A 23,870-nucleotide genomic window follows, 5' to 3' on the forward strand; every position below is an offset into this window, starting at 1 on the left:
AAAACAAAACAAAACAATCAAACAGAAATCAGTACAGTTCTCTCTCGCTCTCTCTCTCTCTGTCTCGCTCCCTCCCTCCCCCCCACGTGCAGACCCAGGTGACTGAATGTAGTGTGGTGGTGCTACCAGCCCCGATGATGTGCAGGGAACTAAAAGTTTGTGTAACTCAAGCGCCCTTATCGAGTTTGGTTGAATGATATTACTTTCTAGTAGCTGGTTATACGTCATTAGGGAGCACTAAATTGATTCTTCCTCGTGCTTATAATCATCCACACCTGCCACACTACAGTGGCTTGGAAGTTGACTGATTTAATTACTGAGGTGTTTAATTATATAAAATTACACAGTGGAGGGTTGCTTTGTTGCTCCTCACAGACAAACAAATCAATAATAGTGCCGGTAACAGGCAGGCTTATACATGCTGCTTCACAAAGGGCCCAAGTGAGACTAATTGATTTCCACTCAGTCCCTTGTGGTTGGTGTCCCTGGCCTTGGGATACAGAAAAGCAGCTTGGTTTAAAGGCCCTTGTGTAAATGGGGAATCAATAAAAGAGGGCGGGGCTTTTTTAACACCTATAATATGTGTTAAAAATGTGTTATGTGTTTAGTTAGAGATAAATACATCCTGTGTTATTTTAACACGTCTTATTGATTTATTTGGGGTGGGAAAAGAAAGAATACATACATATCCATTTGCTTGTATATCTATACACAGAAGATAACCCATAACAGTGTTTTAGCTCATAGGATAATATGAAAGATAGTTAGACTACAGTAGTGTCTGCCTCATGCTTCAGTGTCCTGGCTATGAATACAAATCCAGTCAAGTGTCAAGTAAGTGTTCCAACTTCCTTTATTAATCCCCTTGGGGAATTCAGCATAGCAGCACGGGGGGAGGGGAGGTACAGACAGGATTATTTTAATAATATAAATATAAATAATATACAGTAAAAAAAATATCGAATGGCAGTATACTAATAGTATACATGGTAGTAGCAATCATTGTGGATCTTTAATCACATAGAGATTGTATATAGACTGGATTGTTGTCATGTTTTGTGAATTTATACATCAGACAAGTTGGACAACCTTGACATTTTATTTATAAAAAAGAAAACATTCAGAGAACATGCGTTGTGACTTGTAAATATTTGTGTGGGGCTCCTATACCTATACCCATTATGTGCACCAAGACGAGGTGGCTCCACCCTCCTCACGGCCATGCTCACAAGACAAGAACACTGTATACAAAAATATGTTGGAAGACCTGTTGACCTTCAGGGTGAAATATTTCCATACTTCATCAAAAACAGCCATACAATCTTTGGAAGGACGGTAATTTAAAGAAATACACATACGTGTGTGATTGATTGAAAACTTTAACAGATTGCAGAATGGGTACAATACAGTACGGCTCAATACATACAGTTGTTAACTCATTGGCGACCACGGTTTGCAGTGTAATATGGTTCTGGACGACCAGGGTTTGTCAACAAACCGATGTACTTTCTAACAGCTATATATATACTTTATAGTATTGCTATCTGTCCATTCTCATTGTCACTTGAGTGCATAAACCGTGCCTTCATAATGGCTTAAAGAAAATAAAAATCCATCGGTTGGTTGTCATTTTATAGCGTCGTGAATATAAGCTTTATCGCAGTTTTCGTCTCGTCTTTTTTCTGGGAAGCTAGATATGAGGCTAAAGGCTAGTCACGTTATATCAAACGCCATTTCTGTTGTATATATACGAATGAAATAAAACAAACTGCTTAGCATCCGGACTATTACAGAGCATCTATGGATGAAATGGGGGCGGCGGGGGACACCGATTAATATTATTGATTAGCAATACAGTGTGCGTTCAAGTAGCCACATTCAACTGATCGATCGCTTGCGTGTTACAACAATGTCCAATCCGGCTGTAATTTGGGTGAATAGTATCCTACCGTCAGCCCATGTGATCGCCGGCAGCATTTCGTCATTATTCATCGGAATCTGGTAGATCGATATGTCCATTGGCTGATCATAAATCCCATTATTCCAGGCTGGAATCTGCGTTCGGTAACGTGATCAAAGATGGAGGATGTTCGGCTGGGATCCAAGCTCATATGAAACGCCCCTAGACAATAAACATTTTTTTCCCCCCATTCGGCCTCAATGATACTGCAGTGGAGCGATGGCACCCCTAAGAGGATCTGGCCGGTATTGCATGTTTCGGAAATCAAATATGCGGGTCGATCCTGCAAGTCGATCGGGGACGTTAATACCGTTATTAATATGGAATAAAACAATAAGTTAACTCGTGGCTCTGGTCCTCAACGGGGTGGAATCGAAACACGAGTTAACTCGTGGCTGGTCCTTAAAGTGTTGGGGATGCAGACCAGAGAAAGACTTTCGTATTGTTTACATCAGGGTCCCCCATTTTCAATTCATCATCATGTGTGTGGTGTGTGGGTGTTGGTAATTCAATGGATATAATCCTTTCGAGTTTTTCCTATATGCTATGAAGTCATTCAGGGATGATGCCGGCCGGGGGATGCAGGTATTATGAATGATTTGTATGCAGCCAGGGGCAGTGCAGTGGCGTGCGGTGCGGGGTATGCAAGGAGGAGGAGGAGGCGTGGCTCTGAGCTGTATATCCGAGTAGGGTATATCTGCAAAGCCGCAAACCCAACGTCTGGCCACGAAGCCCCGCCCAGACGTTGGGCTTGCGGCTCTGCAGATATCCTCTGTATATCCACAAGTCAGCCGGAGCGCGTCTGAGAGTGTGGCACCGACTGCGTGGCGGGCCAGTGGTGGTGTGTGTGTGTGTGGGTGCAGTCAGTGTGTGTGTGTGGAGGACTTTCCTATAAAACCAGAGCATCCAAAGTGGGACGAGCTCTTCTCTTTCCTCTCTCACACTAGTATAGCGGTCAACGATTCCTTCCACATACACTCTCTGTCTCTGTTCCTTCTCCGGAAAGCTTCATTCACAGTCTTATTAAAGGAATCTTGTGTGTATGGTTCTTCTGGCTGACGCTTCTTTCGAAAGATGTCTCGGACCGACGAGGTTCACCGTATAACGGAGAATGTCTACAAGGTAAGATCGATGACAACTGTTCGTTATAATTGCCCCCCCCCCACGCTGCACGTGTTCCTAATGAGATTGATTTGATCTAATTGTTACTAATAATAACAGCTGTTGTTGGGGGTAGCGGTGTGCCATTTGGGGTGACTTCTTTAATATACATTTTGGGACCTCTTTTACGCATCCATCGTCCTGTGAGTGAGCGGATTGTAATTGTTACAATGAGATATTACATGGATATAAGTATAACTACTTTTGTTGTGAATGTGACTACGGGTTAAATATGTAATATCAGGTGCTGCTTTGACTATAATTGTCAGTTCGCCTCGGGGCAGAATGACATTGATTGATTGAAAACTTTATTAACAGATTGCAGAATGGGTAGTATACAGCTCAATACATACAATAAATAAATACAATACAAAACACAGATTCCACAGACGGTGGAATTGCTTGACATATTGCACTGTGCATGAGTTGTCATTCAAACCAGTTGGACTAAACAAAAGTTCACTTGTACATTATTTATTTATTTCACGAGATCTAGAAATTGCCCCCATTTCAATGTGGCTGCAATTGAACCTGTGGCGCCGAATAACCTGTATAACTCCGTTTTGAAAAAATTTGGACAGCCCATGTATTTGCAGTTGGTTAAGTCAATCAATCCATATTATCACTTGGAGTGTGAATGTGATCTATCAGGACTCGACCTCTACTGTCTATAAAAACGTATAAACTAACACAACAATCTATCATCTTTAGATAATAACTTTTCAAAACGTCACTCTTCCGCTGAAAACTTAAAACTTAGTAATAATGGTTCTTTGTCTGGTGTGTTCAATTTGGGATCTGCTCAAGATACATGTTGAGTTGTGTGAAGCACCCACACCACAGTGCTCTGAAATAGGTTTGAGCGCCACAGATTCCTGTCTCATGGACCATGGTAATAAAATGGTCCACCACACACCTGTTGGAATTCAACGGGTAAAGGACGAATGCAACAACTCATTGCTTCCTCCCCCTGGCGCTACTTAACCGGTACAAAGCTCCCATTCAGCAGGGGGGGTTTCAGTGCACTCAGCTGTCTTCTAGAGAAGGTAGATTTCAGCTGCGGTGGATGTGAGGGACAATAATACAGGTTGCCTTCTGTGTGTGAGAAGTGATCTCTGCTCTGGACAGAGACCCTCTAATAATGGCTTTTCTGAAAGCAGCTGTTGAGATCAAACTCCCACGCATTATGGATGACTGGCTCTTTTAGGGGGAAGGGTTGCTCACCCAGCCGACGTTGTACTTGAGAGGATTGTGGTTCAGTCTTGTGGTTACTTTAATATGACACCGACCAGGCCGGGGTCGATCAGAGTTCACTGTATACTGGTTTGGTGGCAGATATGACACTGTGGCTGTTTGCAGTTTAATATTACATAAAATGGGGTTACAGTTACAGAGGAACAGCTTTTAAAGCTCAAGTCACATGCTGCCCTTAAAATCATTTTTTTCTTCTAGATTTTGTATGTGTGAAGTGATTTGAGAATCACAATTATGAGTTGTAATATTTTAGACAATGTTTTATTAAACCTTTTCAAGTCAGGGACCCAATGGAAATTGAGACGTATCTTATATTTGGTTGTCATGTGGGCCCCGACCCATAGTTTTAAGAAACCAGGTTTTAGACTATGGAATTATTGTGACAAACTAGTAACCCTTCACTGCCCAAGCATGTGTGCAGGTTGCGCACACACACACACACACACACACACACACACACACACACACACACACACACACACACACACACACACTTTATGGCTATGTGTCTAATACGCCCGTTGTTTATCAATGACTTGTTTCCAGTCAACATTGTCGAAACGGATTGTTTTTTAATCTGTTGATTTCCGTTTTATACCATTTTGAAAAATGCTCGTTTTTTTTAAACTTCCAGGAAAAATAAAAAGATTCTGCATGAATCGCGCTTTACTGGAATACACAACACGTTGTAATTTTTCGGCCTATTTATGAATCGTTTTCAAATAAACGCTAGATTATCGATAGTATATGTGTACTTATGCACGCTAGAGAACCAGGCTGAAAAATCGATTATCTTACTTCCTGATCAGCACACACACTCACAGCCACACACACACATATGGGACACGTTGAGATATAGGTGAAAAGAGCTCTGATTATCCCAAGACTGGTCAAATAGATTCCTTACCTCAGATCAGATGTTCTCCAAAAAGATTATTCCAATTCCTGATCGCCGTTCCAAATATTGATTGTGTTTATTGATCCAACGCTGGGTACTGGTAACGCATATTCCACGCTGTTCTGAGGGTGGGCAATGACTGGGATCGTCTCCGGTTACATGCCTGACGAGTAAGATGTGGATTCCGGACTCTTTTCTTCCATCCATTTCATTCAGTCCAATCCAATGGGTGCAATACCATCCGGAGAGACGATAGGGGGCGGTATTTTCCCTGTTCGAGCTCAGACAGATCCCCACTGGTAACGTGAGGCTAGATTGATGAAAAATGAATGGAAATCGATACAAAAATTAAAATAACTTAAATAACGAGATTTCTCGTTCTTGGCACTCAACGCATGGCATGAACTAACGAGATTTCTTGTGGCTGGCACTCAAAGTGTTAAGGGACTCTAATCAGGGATCAATGGTGCTCCTGGCACTGGGACCAGTGGGAGGTTTCTTTGGATAATTAATGTCTGGATAGAAGAAGAAAAGTGGAGGAGGAGGAGAGAGTCCATGTTAATCAGAAAAGATGCTGGGAAGAAAGGGGGCAAAGGAGAGGAGGAGGTGGAGGATAAGAAGAAGAGGAGGATGGAGGTGTGTTAATGAGAAAAGCCTGGAGGAGGAAGGAGAAGAAGAAGAGGCGTATTGAGATTGGAGAGAGAGAGGAAGAGGGAGTCGTTCTGGAGTGACGCGGTGGGATTCCAGTCCAGCAGGCTGTGGTGTTGTCACGGTACTGGAATTTCGAACTTCGATACGATACCTTGAAAAGTATCGATATTCGATACCATTTTCGATACCACAGGGAAACATGTTCAATCTTAAAGTGTAAAAAAAAAAGATTTTTCTTTTTTTTTTTAATTATCTTTTTCCCCCCTCCCACCCATCAGCTTTCCCCCCCCTAACACTGCCAGTTGTGTTAGTATAAACGACCAGCCAAACTGATAGCAACGCCGAGAGCTGGATTCGAACCCAGCGTCTCCAGCGTTGATGGCGAGCGCCTTGCCCACTACACCACCTAGCTGCCATATATATATATATATATATATATATATATATATATATATTTTTTTTTTAAATAAATTTTGCTTTTGTTGCTGGTTGATTCTCCTCAGCTTCTCTCTGGTACTATAAGAGAAGATAAATATAACACTTTTAAAACCCTTTGTTTATCTTTAGATCACACATTTAAAAATAACTAAATGATATAATCTTAGAAATTAAGTAAAGTTAATAGTACTGCGTGTGCGTGTTAAGCATAACAGATTGATTGATTGCAAATTGTATTAACAGATTGCAGAATGGGTACAGTACAGCTCAATACACACAATTGTTAAGGGAATGCAGACCAGAGAAAGACTTTTGTCTTGTTTACATCAGGGTCCCCCATTTTCAATTCATCATAACATATATGACATTTTTTAATTTTTTTAATTTTATAAATAATATTTAAAAATAAATGTATACATTTATTACCTTTTTTCAACTGCAAAGTAAAACTGTCAACATGTTTTATCTAATAAAATAAAGTTCAGCCTGTTCATCTCACTTCAATCATTTTTATTGCAGAACATGGTATTTTCTCAAGCAGACAGATGTAAACACTGTAATCTGTGTTGCATGTACCTGACAAACTGAACTGTTTGTATTAGTCATATTCCAACTTAACTGAATGTGTGTGTGTGGACTACTGTACTATTACAGGTATTGAAATGAACAATGCAACTTCCTTTTTTTTAATGAATAATTAAATATCGATATTGTGGGAAATGAGTATTGAAACCGTTTTAAATATTCAGAATCGATATGTATCGAAAAATCGATATTTTTGACAACACTAGTAGGCTGGTGGTGGTGATAATGATGGTGGTGGTTACGGTGGTGAGACCTTTGACTTAGGCGTCGGTTACACAGAGTGTGTTTTTCGTTTTGTTTTCAAGATGAGTTTCGCTTTCCAGGTTGCAACGTAGTGGCAGCCGAGTTAGACATTTGTTTTGCAACCTGAGCACTTTCGTTTTGTCAGAACGAGGCGTGGTCAGACCGCAACGGATCACGTCTCGAATTCAGCATTGAGCATGCGCGGGGAGGTAGTTACCTGCGCACGAATCCTGAGAGCGCATACCCACGCTTGCACGTCCACACAGGTAAACAACAAAGCTATCGACCACAATGGCGAAAGTTTCAAGAGACCTGTTTACTTGGACCGATGACGAGGTCATACTGCTGCTTGAAGTCACGCTGGAGTACAAAACCAGCCATTTAGCCTCGAATGTCGACTGGGAGTCCGTCGCTTCGAAGTATGCTGATCTGTGCGTTAGATTTAGTGAATTGTATCCGTCTGCAGAAGAGGCTACAGCGAGCGGGAGAGAGTTCCCACACAACCCGCAAGATATTCACAAAAGGTATGTTGTAGAGCTAGCGTTAGCTGGAATGTTTGGGCTTGTTGATAAAAAGTGATGTGACTGTGATGATTGTCCAGTGGCTAACGTTATGGACTACTGGGTAGGTGGTTAGCACACGGTGTGTGTATCCTGTTCGTAATATAACAAGTAACGTTAGGTAAATTGAAGAACATGATTATGTGGGTAAATCATTTTAATTGGCACCTTCTGTGATCGGCTTGCAATATGAATATTATTACCTCGAACTAACGTTAGCAACCCTTCGTCTGTGCTGGGGGGAGGTGGGTTCAAGTTTTTGATTGATTGAAAACTTTATTAACAGATTGGTTGATCGAATGTTATTAAGATTGCAGAATGGGTACAACAATACAGTATACAGTACTGTTTATGATACAAAATAGCTGTTTATTTGTTCCTCACATAACTATGTATGTAAACTTTTTTTTCTGGTGATTTGTGTTCACAGAGAAAGTGACCACCAAGTTGAAGGGCATTCGGAACAAGTACAGGAAGGCCTGTGACGATGGGAGGCGAAGTGGCCATGGGCGTGTCATCCTCCTGCACTACGAGCGCTGCCAAGCCATTTGGGCAGGATGTCCACAACGGAGCAGCTACCTCACGGTGTACAGTCCATCAACGCTGACGCTGACGCGGGCTCCCCCGGCGACAGCCTGGACGAATCCATGGCAATATCGACACAGGGACATGAGGAGAGCCGTGAGGAGAGCAATGGAGTCTCCTCTCCTGAGGTTGTGATGATGGAGCGACGTAATTTACTAAACGCTACCTTGGGTAGCCACAGAAGAGACAAACTCAAGCGAAAGCTGTCCCCCATTGACCAGTCTTTGTTCTTACAGCGTGACGACATGGCCTGGAGAAAGCAACAAGCTCTGGATATGGACCTTTTGGACAGAGAGAGGGACAGGGAGGACGGAGAGAGGGAGATAGAGAGGGACAGAGTGGATAAAGAGAGGGAGAGAGAGAACCGAGAGAACTTGGCCCAGTGGAGTGATGTGCAGCTGTGTACAGGCCTCTGTTTAAAAAACACTCGAAGTCCAAAGTAATTTACAAGACTCATTAGTACTCCTATACATCTCGATGTAGGCACAAAACAGGTGATTGTAATCCGATAACAGGTGATCGTGTTAAATGTCAACTGAGTCCATTGAGCGGTTCTCATGGCAATGAGCCATATTGGTCGGATATGCATGATCCATCAGGGGGATATCAAGAATAGACATTCCAGATGATCAAAGGCCAATGAGGTGCCGGCTGTTGTTAGAGACCACAGTCTTCTTCTCTGGGGAGGGAGGAAGGAAGAAACATGTGGTAACAGCAATGCCCTCATTCAGTTAAAGGGTACGTTTGGAATTTTGGACCCCCCCCCCCTAGCTCTATTCCTACAATGATGTTCCTTTCTCGGCACAGTCCATTCTGTTCTTCATACTGGACACTGTACCCGCAGCTCCCGGACAATTAGCCACAAAACCAATGCAAACGCACAGAGATGAAACTGGTATCTATCTTCTTGTCTCTCTCTGGAGAAGACGATAAGCTAATTTCCCAAAATGTTGGCGTGTTCCTTTTTAAGATAGGCCTGTCCTTGACACTTTCATAAAACATCACGGTAGGGAACAGAAAATCCAATAGCACAATATTGGTGTTTATCTAGGATAAATTAGATTGTTTTCTGGAGGCATGTGGACCCCTATTCCCTGTTTGACTGCATGATGTTCCCCCAGAGACAGGCTGATAGGCTATTAGCTGGCAGTCCGAGGCACTCCAGTCACACTGAGTGGCAGAGGACCAAATAACCACAGCATGATGGCTGCTGAGTAATCTCTCTGCCGGGCCGCCGCGGCAAGAAGAGATGCCAAACGTGGCTCCCTGTGTGACTCACACACGCTGATGCAAGTGTGGGTGTGTGTGTGTGTGTGGGCAGTGGCTCACGACTACATGCATGCGTGTGCCTATTTATTTCCCAGCCCACATGCACTGAGAGTCTGAGACTGTAGCCAAGAGTCCTGAGATGGTTCAAGATGGAACCAGTTGAATTAATAAATTTTACATTTAAATTAAACACTGCATTGATAGCCAGATGGTGAAATATGCCCCTGGTTTAACATCACAGTGGAGCACAAAGGAGTTACAACTTACAGGCAATAATTGTACGTCCTCAGGTTGGTTTAACACTCGTTTTTACTGAACAAACTGCATCTGTGTGTGTGTGTCTACCAGTTGTTGTGTCTACCATGTGTGTGTTCTTTGCGTGAGCTTCACAGAATGTCAGGGTGGCACAGGCTTTGTTTTGTGTGTGTGTTTTGTCATCAAACTGCATGGTGGGTAATGATAGTGGAGCATTATAGATGGCAATATAAGATCTATTCCTACTAGTATTCTCATGATGTGTCTTGCCAACCAATATGGCGCAATGGCACCGCTCATTGACAGCGGTTGTCATTTAATGATAGTCACCTGCTGGTTGAGTATAATCACCTTTTTGTTTGCCCACCAAGATGTCTGCGATGGGTGGACTACTAGGAATTGTGTTTGTCTGTGTGTGCACATGACCATAATGTGTCTGTGCAAGGTCTTGATAGCCATCTAAATCAAAGTGTTGTATTGTCCTGAATCCTGTTATTGGCAGATGGTGTCTATTAAAGTGGTTTTACAGCATTATACAGGGTCTGTATCAGTCTGTTCCTCAATGGTATATGTTTGGTTGTAGCCATTAAGCCTATTTATTACATGGCGTTTTAACATTCGCCGAAATGCTTGATTGTGATTGGTCAATAGCGCTCGTCGGAGGTCCGTTATTACTCGATAACTGACCTCTGCCGAGCAATAATGACCGCTGTGCGCAGCTGTAGCAATCAAGCCCACTGACACACACTGCATCAGTGCAGCCAATCAGACACACCTGCTGGCAAAGCTGCCGGCGATGACAGCGGAGTGACGGAACAGAACTGCGTCTGCATTTGATCTCGTCTTGTCGATGGTGTAAAATGAATTGGGTATATTGTTAGTAAGTTAGCCATGTAATAAGCAGGATAATGTATAGCTATACTCGGTCATTGTCGCAAAATAATTGACCTTCACTACGTTTAAAGAACACCTCGGCGAGGCGCCTCAGTGTTCTAAACTCTGTCGGTCAATTATTTTGCGACAATGACCTCGTAGCTATACATTATCCCTTACACAGTATATTACCTTAGTACATTATACAGTATATTACATTAGTACAGTATATTACTTTAGTACATTATACAGTATATTACCTCAGTATATTATACAGTATATTACCATAGTACATTATATTACAGTATATTACCTTAGTACATTATACAATATTATTAGTTACCATTACATTATACAGTATATTACCTTAGTACATTATACTGTATTACCTTACTACATTATACAGTATATTACCATAGTACATTATACAGTATATTACCGCAGTACATTATACAGTATATTACCTTAGTATATTATACAGTATATTACCTTAGTATATTATACAGTATATTACCATAGTACATTATACAGTATATTACCTTAGTACATTATACAATATTATTACCATATTACATTGATTATACAGTATATTACCATAGTACATTATACAGTATATTACCTTAGTACATTATACAGTATATTTACATAGTACATTATACTGTATATTACCACAGTTCTGCGCCGGTAACATGGCAGAGGTGATACACATACTTCTGTCTCAAGACTTAGTCCTGCATGTATCAACAAATGCGCATGTTGGTGTGAATTTATGTGTGCCATTATTACTACCAACTAATAATTGTGGAATATTACCATAATGAGCTGTATGTGTATGAACCAAGCATCACACTGTAATGTACCTGTACTTTATACGTGGCAATAAACTACATTATACAGTATATTACCATAGTACATTATACAGTATATTACCTTAGTACATTTTACAGTATAACAGAACAATTATACAGTATATTACCTCAGTATATTACCTTCCCATCCCCAGGGAACGCCCCTCAATATTATGAGTCATAAATCCTCTTTACTCTTAAGCACAAGGCTCCACTAATCTTGTATAGATGAGATTCTGTCTATAACAATGCAAGTTGCAAGCCAAAAAAAAACTTCCTGAGGGAGAAAATGCTATCAAATACTCTCCACAGACACAGCGGTGGCCCAGTGTTTTCTCCAGAGGCTTTGCATGAAGAATTTCACAAGTCGCCAGCAAACGTAGCTTTCCAGCCGCTTCCTGAACCCCTCAGTTCAATAGAGATGTGATCGAGGCCGGGCTCATATGACTTGTACAGCAGCAGCAGTCACGGCAGCCAATATTTCATAGGATTCATTCATTTAAACTGGATTGTGAGCCATTATACTGTCTAAGCCAATGCATATGTGAGTTATTACCCGTCAGGTACACAGTGCTCACACAAGTGTGTGTGTGTGTCTCCCATCCCATAAGGCAACAGACAGCTGTTGTCCCATGCCAGCCTCAGCTCTGCAGGTGAGCGGCAGGGCATCTGTTGGGGGAAGGATGGGGGCAGCAGTGGGAGGAGGGATTGACTTCCTATTCATATCCAGAGATTAATGCTCTGTCCTGAGTTATGTCTCTCGCTCTCTCTCTCTCTCTCCCCCACAGATGTATGCTCCCCCCTCTCTCTCTCCCCCTCCCCCTCTCTCATAGGCATAGGGGTGGTCTCTCTCTCTCCCACAGACATAGGGGTGGTCCCTCTCACACACACACACACACACACACACACACACACACACACACACACACACACACTCTCACACACACACTGGGGTGATTGAGTAACATGTTCTGTCCTTCTTATCTCTCACCACAGCACCCATAGGCAGACGAATGCCTCTGGCGACCCTCTTTATCCGTGCTTGCTGAGGTCGTCCGTGGTGGGTTTCCAGCCTCTCTGGGGGATCATTGCATTGAGCCTTCAATGTTCCGCCAAGGCAGTGTTTTCTCCAGTGTGATTGTTTCAAACCAGTGATCTTCCCTTTCTGATTAGTCACAGTGCTTTCACCTCCATTGTCTCTGCCAGGCGCTACATAGCTGGCTCTCTCTCTCCCCCACAGACATAGGGGTGATCCCCCCCCCCTCTCTCTCAGGCATAGGGGTGGTCTCTCTCTGTCTGTCTGTCTGTCTGTCTGTCTGTCTGTCTGTCTGTCTGTCTCCCTCTCCCCATGGAAATACTACTGTGCCTCCTCCCTCTCCTTCTCCAGATTTAGCCTTTTGTTTCAGCCTGTGCTTTTGTCATATAGCTCTTTTGGTTGCAGTCTTTCGGTGCCCGTGCCCCGTCTGTGTGAACACGTGTTTTGATATGTATGGTTGGATGTAAGATATGTATGTGTTATGTAAATGAATGAATGAATGAAAACTTTATTTAACAGATTGCAGAATGGGTACAATACAGTACGGCTCAATACATACAATTGTTAAGGGGATGCAGACCTGAGAAAGACGTTTGTCTTGTTTCCATCAGGGTCCCCCATTTTCAATTCATATAGACGTTGTTATATGTAACACGCCTATTTAAAAGAGTGCGTTCGACTGCGTTCCTGCGCAGATATGCAGGGAAATATCCCTCTTGGTGTACATCGATAGTTGGGTTTATAGAGAGAGTTGGAACAATGGTGACGGTTGAAGGATGGTCCGGTCTGTTAGAAATACCGCTGCAGCTCGTACAGTGTGAGCTCACTTGAGCACAATTTGTATCGATGGAATAGACTGAACCCGTTCACATTCTGTGGGTATTCCACCAGAAAGGTGTCCGACTAACTCATTTGAAGGGCAAGGGGTTGAGAGCAAGAGAGGTGGTGATCGTCAGGGGCAAGGGAGTCGGCAAAGCATGCAAGGAAAGTTACTGGGAAAGAGCGAGGGAATGAGAGAGAGAGAGAGAAAAAAGAGCGAGTGGGCGGGATGGCTATAGAGGAGGGAAGAAGTAGAGAGGTCCCCGTTTGTGAAGTTCTTCCTCCCTAATTAGGCGGAGAGAGGGAGGCAGTGAAAGGCTCCTGGAGTATGCTGCATTGTGTATGTGTGTGCGCAATGCGCATGTGTGTTTAATTGGAAGTCTGCCTCTGCGCAGGTAGCTTTAGACTGACATTTAATCTCAGATCTGAAGGGGGGAGGGGTCTGAGCAAGAACAAGCTCTTATCTCACCACTATAATGGGTTTTATCCTCTTAAAGCTTTACAGGCTTTACAACTCTGTACGTACACCTGATTAGCGCTACACCCAGTAGTACTACCGGTAATTTATATATTTTAGCCAGTTTAGCCACCTGAACATTGTATATTACTATTGCACTTTTCTGTTACATTTGCATTCTGGCTGGTTGCCAAACCTATTTTCATTGTACTGTGCCCGTGCTGTATCATGACAATGAATCTGAATCTAATCTACTAGCTTCGCACAGGAATATAAATGCACGTATTCTTCTGTCTCACATCCCTGTACCGTCCTGTCTGTCTCACTGTACCGTCCTGTCTCACTGTACCGTCCTGTCTCACTGTACCGTCCTGTCTGTCTCACTGTACCGTCCTGTCTCACTGTACCGTCCTGTCTCACTGTACCGTCCTGTCTGTCTCACTGTACCGTCCTGTCTCACTGTACCGTCCTGTCTGTCTCACTGTACCGTCCTGTCTGTCTCACTGTACCGTCCTGTCTCACTGTACCGTCCTGTCTGTCTCACTGTACCGTCCTGTCTGTCTCACTGTACCGTTCTGTCTCGCTGTACCGTCCTGTCTCGCTGTACCGTCCTGTCTCACTGTACCGTCCTGTCTCACTGTACCGTCCTGTCTGTCTCACTGTACCGTCCTGTCTCGCTGTACCGTCCTGTCTCATCTGTGTACCCTTCATACGTGATCCCTTTCCCACTCAAACAGGCGTAGCAGATGAGCTGTGATAATGGATCCACTTAGCTACACCCCTGTAGCTATCTTAATGAAACCCTGACCCCTAGCTGATACTCTGCCTGCAATATATCACTGTACAACTGTGTGTGTGTGTGTGTGTGTGTGAATGCTATCAAACTATATATGTGTGTTAATGTTATATCTAGGTGTGTGCGCGTGTCTTTGGTCTGTGTGTGCATGTGTTTAAATGAAAGAGGCTGATGAAGAAGGGGGGAGGGGGGTGGCGGCAGTCTGCAGCTCCAGCAGGTTCTGCATATCAAGTCTGTATAGGAAGCAATGATTACCACCTTTATTCACACGGTAGAGGAGAACCCCCCTCCAGTCGACTACTCGAGCTCCCCTCACCCCCTCTCCCCACTTTGCTAGGTCTCCTGCGCTATAAGCCCGATGTGAGCGGCATGAAGATGAGGTGCCCTGTTGCGGGGGGGAGGGGGGGGGGGGAATTCCAGTCTTTCCTTATTTGGTGGTGGAAGTGCCCCCCCCCCCCCCTCCTCCTCTCTGGCTCTTCAATAAGGCTGTGTGTGTGAGTGTGTGTCTAGTACCTCCGTCTCTGCTGCTGCTGCCTGCACTCACTGACTGGCTAGTCTTCTGCACACAGATAAGAGCTCATCTGAAAGGCAAATTGGATCTGTGCGTGCGACACACACACCAAACAGACTTTCACACACACACACACACACACACACACACACACACACACACACACACACACACACACACACACACACACACACACACACACACACCAACCAGACTTACACACCAACCAGACTTACACACACACACACACACACACACACACACACACACACACACACACACACACACACTGGTTGTTTCTCTCTTTTAGTTAGCCTCCATCACAAAGGCACAGTATGCGTAGACTTGCGGGCGCGCACATGCGCACACACACACACACACATACACACACACACACACACACACAGAGAATGGGGACCACATGTCCATGTCCTCCAGAGCATTGGAGCAGTGCAGCTTTAGCAGAATGATTGGCACAGTGACTCTGTAGAGGAGAGTAATGGACCTTTCATCAGGAACACCACCAGAAGACATGCTTTAAAGTTTACATTATGAGTGAATGAGTGAATGAATGAATGAATGAATGAATGAATGATTATAGTGTCTTACATCAAATGATGCCCAGCCCATATGACTACCTTTCACAATGTGTGAGACCAAATATACAAATAATCAGGAAAACTAAAACAAAGATGGTATTATATACAGATATATATATATACTTGTATGCACTCAATACTTGACATACGTCAACACAAATATATGAATATCATAATTATATCATATAGGCCTACAGTATATATTGTATATAATTCAGACAAAGTCTCGTTTGCCTCCTTTTCCAGGCTTTAGAAAGAAGACCCATGCATCACTGTTATTGGTAGTTACACTGTGGAGCACAGGAACTAAAGTAAGACAGTCAGCATATGGCCTGAAATGGAACTACTAGACTTGACATGTAATGTAACGATGCAAGGGCTGGATTCTCTGTTTCACATTAACAATGATGTGTTCAGCGTCACTACTACCCCTTCTAGTACATGAGATCAATTGCATCTGTTTGTGTGTGTGTGTGTGTGTCTTTCGTCTGTGTACGTGTATGTGTGTAAATTAAAGGAGCTGACGACGAGGGGGGGGGGGGGGGGGGGGGGAGATTGTGGCAGCTAGCAGCTTTAGCAGGTTGTGCATATTGAGTCCAACGTGTCAATCGCGAAAGCAAATTATTATCACCTTTATTCACACGGTACAGGAGAACCCCCTCCCCTGTGTGTGTGTATAAGCGCACACACGTCTACTTAGCGTATGCGTCCGTAGGCGTGTTTGCATATCCCACCTGAAACATTCCTGCAGCGTGATGGAAAATGGCATTTCCCGTGCGGGCAGGATATTGCTTTTGTGTGTTTTGTATGCGTGTGAGTAATGTCACTGTGTGTGTGCAGTGCACTACAGCTGACGTGCCAACCGCTCTGTATATATACGTGGACGCGGGTGAGAACTGTGAGTGTGATGGGAGGCTGGACCTGGAGAATGGATGATGTTTTGGCAGTGACCAAAATACACACACACATGGAAAGACACAGCGCTTTGGTAGTGATCTCATACAGAATGACACATACACACACACACACACACACACACACACACACACACACACACACACACACACACACACACACACACACACACATACTGTAGAACATGATGACGGAGGTCACCTTGACTCTGTGGCAGCGTAGCCAAACATACCCTGGCGCTGTCGGAACCCACCCTGTTGGCATGGTGACCACCCAGACTAAATGACCTTTTTCTAATCTGGTTAACCTTCACATTCCTCTCTCTCTGTGTGTGTGTGTACACGTCTTATCTAAATAGCAGCAGAACAAAAGGTGAACTTCCCAGAGATGCCGTTATTAAGATTTAAACTGGGCGGCTAGGTGGTGTAGTGGGCAAGGCGCTCGCCATCAACGCTGGAGACGCTGGGTTCGAATCCAGCTCTCGGCGTTGCTATCAGCTTGGCTGGTCGTTCATACTAACACAATTGGCAGTGTTAGGGGTGGGAAAGCTGGCGGGTGGGTCCTGGGCGTTGTGGACAGCGACCCCTACAGTTCGGTCGGGGCGCCTGCACAGCGAGGGTAGGATCTGGAGGGAGATAGTGTGACCTTCCACACATTACACTCTCCCGGTGAGAATCTGCGCTGCCAGGCTGGCTGCCGGCTGGCTGCACATGCGTCGGAGGAAAGCATGTGACAGTTTCCGGCCTCCCGGACCAACAGTAGGGGGGAGTGCGCAACAACCAGGAAGGGGGTTGGGAATTGGCATAACGACTAACCGTGGGATGGGAGAAAAATCGGAAAAAAGGAGGGGGGGAAAAGATAATAAAAAAAATATATAAAAAAAATAGATTTAAACTAGGGATGTCCGATATTATCGGCCTACCGATATTATCGGCCGATATCGGCATTAAAATGTGATATCGGAAAATATCTATCTGTTTTCAAAAAAATAAATAAACCCCCCCCCCTTTTTTTAAACATTTCTATAACCTTTATTTACCCAGGCAAGCAAGTAAGAACAAATTCTGATTTTATTTATTGTCAAAAGTATGCATAATGTTGTGTTAATTCCACAACAAGAGATATGTAATGTTAATTACCTGAAATTATTCCATTTTTTGGGGCGGGAAACCCTGCATATATCGGTATCGGTTGATATCGGTATCGGAAATTAAGAGTTGGACAAAAAAAAGCCAATATCGAGCATCCCTAATTTAAACTATGTGTGTTGGTTTGGTGGTTAACTCTCTCTCTCAGAACCTGGCGGTGGTAACAACAGTGGACCAACGAGCATCACGAGAGTAAAGGCCTCTGCATGCTACAGAAACTTCAGAGCAACTGCAACACAACATCGACAAAGCAACAGTGTTTTAGACACTCTGCCTTTATGCTTCTGCAACATCGACGCGCAAAGTTAGTTTAACTAAAGTTAGTTTAGGTTTGTGTTAACGTTAGATAATGTACAAAATAAACGTATTTCCGGTGATTTTAGACGTCGCTCTTTTATTTTGAAATCCCCCGACCGGAAGTGTTATAGTGTCTGTTGCTAGCAGCTTAACTTTCTGTGCTTTTCGAGCTAACGTTACCGTAACGTCATTAGTTTCCAATGGAGAGGACCTCGGCTCACATGCAGCTCAAACTACCTGTTGGAATAAATTAATTGATTGATGTTTAACTTGTCCCTGTGTGTGTCCAGTCATTTCGACTAGTAAACGTTGTATTTAACGTTACCTCAGGACGGATACCATTGTATTTACTTGGTTAGCTATGTAGCTAATGTGGATAGCATTTTGAATATACCCAATGCTAGCTGGCTGGCTACAGCTTTATTTACTAAATTATGGAGGCTTTTTAATCGTCAAGGTAAGAGAGGATTTGTCATGATCAACTGAAGGCGTATGCTATGGAACAATATGTGCTTGGGTTTTCAGAAAAAGGCGAGCTATGTGACGCTAATTATTTAGCGTCAACGCTGGCTACAACAATGGAGGATGTTATTCTCTGCGGGACCAATATTATTCTATGACAGCCCCGCCCCCATTCGCTAACCAACCAATCACTGCTACGCAATATCAACGCAACGGTTGTTTAGGTTAGATTTGGGGGACATGTACGCAATGTCCAAGCAACACAGTCTACAAGACCCTCTAAAACAACCGCGCTGAAATCGCGCCGATGTTGTGTTGCAGTTGCTCTGAAGTTTCTGTAGCATGCAGAGGCCTTAAGACGCCACCCGTCTGATGCGCCCCATAGAGAAGGGAGGGAGGGCGGAGCGGCAGCAGGCAGATTTCAGCTGGACAGGCGACTTGGGGTGGGTGTGTGTGAACACTCACTCACTCACATGTCTGGGATCTCTGGAGAGAGAGGAGGGATGATGCAGACAGATAGTGAGTGTAGTAGCGGTGTGCTCTGCAGGGCCATCTGATGTGGTGGTGAGGTGACCTGTCAGGTCAGTCAGTGGTCTGGGCTGGACGGTTGATCTGTCCCCACAGCACAGTGATGCCACTGATGTAGTCTGGTTAGGGGTCTAGTTAGGAGACAATGCATTCATGCTAGTACCCACTGATGTAGTCTGGTTAGGGGTCTAGTTAAGAGACGGTGACATTCATACTAGTACCCACTGATGTAGTCTGGTTAGGGGTCTAGTTAGGAGACAGTGCATTCATACTAGTACCCACTGATGTAGTCTAGTTAGGGGTCTAGTTAGGAGACGGTGACATTCATACTAGTACCCACTGATGTAGTCTGGTTAGGGGTCTAGTTAAGAGACGGTGACATTCATACTAGTACCCACTGATGTAGTCTGGTTAGGGGTCTAGTTAGGAGACGGTGACATTCATACTAGTACCCACTGATGTAGTCTAGTTAGGGGTCTAGTTAGGAGACGGTGACATTCATACTAGTACCCACTGATGTAGTCTGGTTAGGGGTCTAGTTAGGAGACGGTGACATTCATACTAGTACCCACTGATGTAGTCTGGTTAGGGGTCTAGTTAGGAGACGGTGCATTCATACTAGTACCCACTGATGTAGTCTAGTTAGGGGTCTAGTTAGGAGACGGTGACATTCATACTAGTACCCACTGATGTAGTCTAGTTAGGGGTCTAGTTAGGAGACGGTGACATTCATACTAGTACCCACTGATGTAGTCTGGTTAGGGGTCTAGTTAGGTTGTCTCCAAATGTCTTTGTCTTCTCTCACCCCGTTTGTCTCCCTCTCTCTTTCTCCATCTCTCTCTCTTTGTCTCTAACCGTCTGTCTTCTCTCTCCCTGTCTCTATATCTGTCTAATAATGTCTGTCTGTCTGTCTGTCTGTCTCTGAATGTCTTTCTGTCTTCTCTCTCTCTCCACTCCTCCGTCCTCGTGGTATTACGTCTGCCAGGCCCTCAGTAGCTAGTTAATGTGTTTGGCGAGACACACAGCGGGTTCTAACGGTGCCACATGGCTGCGTTGGCTCCACAGTAATTTACGCCCCTCCGTGAAATCATGAACTGACCCTGGTGCTTTCTGTGTAGGCTGTGACTCATCCAGCTCGCTGTTCACCCGCCTCCACACACACACACACACACATGCACGCACGCACGCACACATACATACATACATACATACATACACATACATACATACATACATACATACATACATACATACATACATACATACATGCATGCATACATACATGCATACATACATGCATACATGCATACATGCATACATACACACGCATACATGCAACGTACACACACACACACACATACATAGACACACACCAATACACACACACACACACACACATACATAGATGCACACCAACACACGCATACATACACACACCAATACACATACATACATGCATACATACATACATACATACATACATACATACATACATACATACATACATACATACATGCATACGCACACGCACACACACACATTTATTCACATCTACACGCACACTAATATTGTTGTTTCTTTGTTTGTTTTTTTTACTTGCACATACACACGTGAACACAAATTTTTTATTTAAATAAGTAAAGACTCAAACTGAAAGGCACTCAAACACACACACACACACACACACACACACACACACACACACACACACACACACACACACACACACACACACACACACACACACACAGCTAGGTCACAATGTTCTCTGTTGCCCCTTCTCTACCTCTCAGGCCCGTTTCCTCAGGTGTGTGTGTGTGTGAGTGCTTCTCTCTATTTTTGTTGACCAGCCGGTGAAATAAACATGCCACGCCACGCCCCTCCCAATGTTGTGCCTCCCTTTGTTGCTCCAGCACTAATAGCTTGTATAACCTCTGGCCTTATTCCACATCACTCATCTGACCTGGGATCTGCGGCCTACACTCTGCCATGTTCGTATGATGGATCTATTAACTGGTGCTGAAGGCAGGACGCTACCTATTCCATCTCCCTTTCCCAACGTCAGCCATCTGTTATAACCAGGTCGGCACATATTAACCCCTTTTTTAAACTTCCCTGAACCCCCGCAATAGTTGCATAATGTATCAACCCACGTCAATATTCCTGATTTGGTTTAGTGTTGCTGGACAGGGTTTTGTTATTGTACAGGGTTTGCTCCGTTGGGATGTTTTGAATTGATTACCTTTTTGACAAAATTGAAAATGATTGTATTCATGCACAGACATCTTGGTGATTGTAACCAACTAGTAGGTGATTATCACTAAATGACAGCCTTGGCCAATGAGCTGTGGCGATTGCATCATATTGATTGACATGAGAATACTATGAATATGTCTTGTTCTTGCTTTCTTCCATAATTCTTTCGCAAGGGATTCTTTTTCACTCGCAGTTAAAGATCCAGTACAATGGTGTTTTAATTCAGTCATAAATTGCTTATTGTGGACTGTTAATGTCATTGATATAAGTGTTTTAGGTCACCCTCTCTGAGCACAGCCAAGTATCAGTAGGCTGAGGGGGCGTGGCCTTCTGCTCACTAGACATGATGGGACTATGATGCTGAGGACCAGGACTGGACTGACTGATGGGCCAATCAGAGCAGCAAGATGTGACTGATGGGCCAATCAGAGCAGCAAGATGTGACTGATGGGCCAGTCAGAGCAGCAAGATGTGACTGATGGGCCAATCAGAGTAACCTGTGTGTATTATGCAATATTTCTGAGGAAGCACATTGGATATATGAAATGGCTTGATTTAGTTGATATCCAGGGGGATAGAGATCAAAGGGCTTTAGTTATCATTTTCAAAACACAACAACATTTTTGGACAATTCATTTTCATTGTACTGAATCTCTAAGAACGGATATGCAAATGCCCAGCTATTTCGCACAGATGCAGTGTTTTTTCCACTAGGTGTAATTCTGTCCACAGCATGGCAGCACTGCAGATGTGCACAGAGCACACACACACACACACACACACACACACACACACACACACACACACACACACACACACACACACACACACCTACACACCTACACACCTACACACACACACACACACACACACACACACACACACACACACGCACACAAAAACGGGAATGTTTACTCTCACACGCACAAAAACCTGCTTTTACTCTCACTCAAGACGCCTATAAAATTAGATAAATATTTTAAATTCTAGCCATACCAATGTGTGTCAGTGAGAGAGAATGTTCTCTTGAGTACCTGTTCCAAATGGTGTGTGTGTGTGTGTCCATGTGTGATGATGTGTGTTCAGTGTTCACGTGTTTGTTTTCAGTCTCAGCTAAAATAATGCTGTGAAAGGTGTTTTGTTGCTGCTCTGATGCGCTTGCAGGGTTGGTTTGTTGGTTGGTTGCTTGATCGGTTATGTGAAGTGGAATACAACTGAACAAGGTAAATGGCGCAGGTGATATGTGGTCTTCAGGTTGTCACGCGTGGCTTAGAGCCAATTGAAAACCTGGATCACAGGGTGCAGGTGCTGATGCTGCTTGTATTGTCACACAGCTAAAAGCATTTTTTACCCCCTGACGGACCACAATGGAATACGGTTTTGAGCTTTATTGCGTCATCCTTGATATAGATATATATAAAAGAATATATATATTCAGTAAATATATATATATAAAGAAAATACTAACTACTATTATACACTTTGTGATTACTAGGTAATCTACCTTGCCTATATTACTACCTACTATGCTAATATGTCTATACTACTATGCACTCAAGTCTGTAGCACTCAAGTTCGACACTGTTTGACGAACAATGTTACTTACCCTTAGCTGCCAGAGTTTTACCCTTCCTGCTGTCTTGTTGTACAGAACTTGTAAGTCGCTTTGGATAAAAGCGTCAGCTAAATGACTAAATGTAAATGTAAATATATCATTTATTTGTAACTATATATAATAAGGAGGTAACTCTAAGCGGAGCATCCTCTTGTAACATTTTCCTTTTTAATGTTCATCAAATAAACTGAAATCGATCAATAATAGTGAACATGGGAAGAGACGAGGGAGTTGAACAACGTGCGTATTTGAATGACTTGGTGACACTGACCCTTCAGAATGTAGTGATGCAGAAAGACATTACAGCTTTACACACAGAACTCTGAGATTGAGGAAATGTGATTGAAACTCGCTACAGGCTTTCTACATTTAATTGTGTCACCAATATTACCGAATACTTAAGTCGGTGTGAAAATGTAAAAGTGTGACTGAACACCTCATTTGGTAAAATCAGATAAACCGTGAGCCTTTGTGCATTGTGTTGCATGGTAATCCCAGCTAGTGTTTCATGTGCACTCTTTCATTCCGAGCATGCGAAATGCTTAATCGGTCTTAGTCCCTGTTGCTAAATGAACGAGCTAGGCTGATTGAGTGTGGATTAGTAAGCACCAGCCATGTTAATGATCCTACTTAATTATAGCCCGAACCGCATGATCACGTTGCGGTGGTGGGGGGGTTAAACTCTGATAATAATTTATCATTAGCATATCATGATGGTGATGATGAGCATTGGGTGGATGTGTCCCTGTGTTGATTGATTGAAGCATGTGGAATTCTGGAGGCTGTGTTCTCTGCAATTTGTGTGTCATATTGTGTGTGTGTGTGTGTATTATACGGTGTGTGTGTCATAC

At 43.5% G+C, this 23,870-nt stretch overlaps 1 protein-coding gene across 2 annotated transcripts in view; it reads left to right on the plus strand.

Annotated features, from left to right (window-relative positions):
* The first annotated feature begins 3,025 nt into the window (after nt 1-3,025).
* Nucleotides 3,026-23,870, plus strand: part of baiap2b (BAR/IMD domain containing adaptor protein 2b) — a 136,156-nt gene continuing 115,311 nt past the window's right edge. For both annotated transcript variants that reach the window (XM_084323950.1, XM_084323951.1), the window contains exon 1: nt 3,026-3,082. In XM_084323950.1, coding sequence (XP_084180076.1) covers nt 3,035-3,082 — 48 coding nt within the window. In that variant the 5' untranslated portion in view covers nt 3,026-3,034. The remainder of the gene's footprint in view (nt 3,083-23,870) is intronic.

This window comes from Notolepis coatsorum, assembly GCF_963971535.1.
Source record: "Notolepis coatsorum genome assembly, chromosome: 10".
NCBI lineage: Eukaryota > Metazoa > Chordata > Actinopteri > Aulopiformes > Paralepididae > Notolepis > Notolepis coatsorum.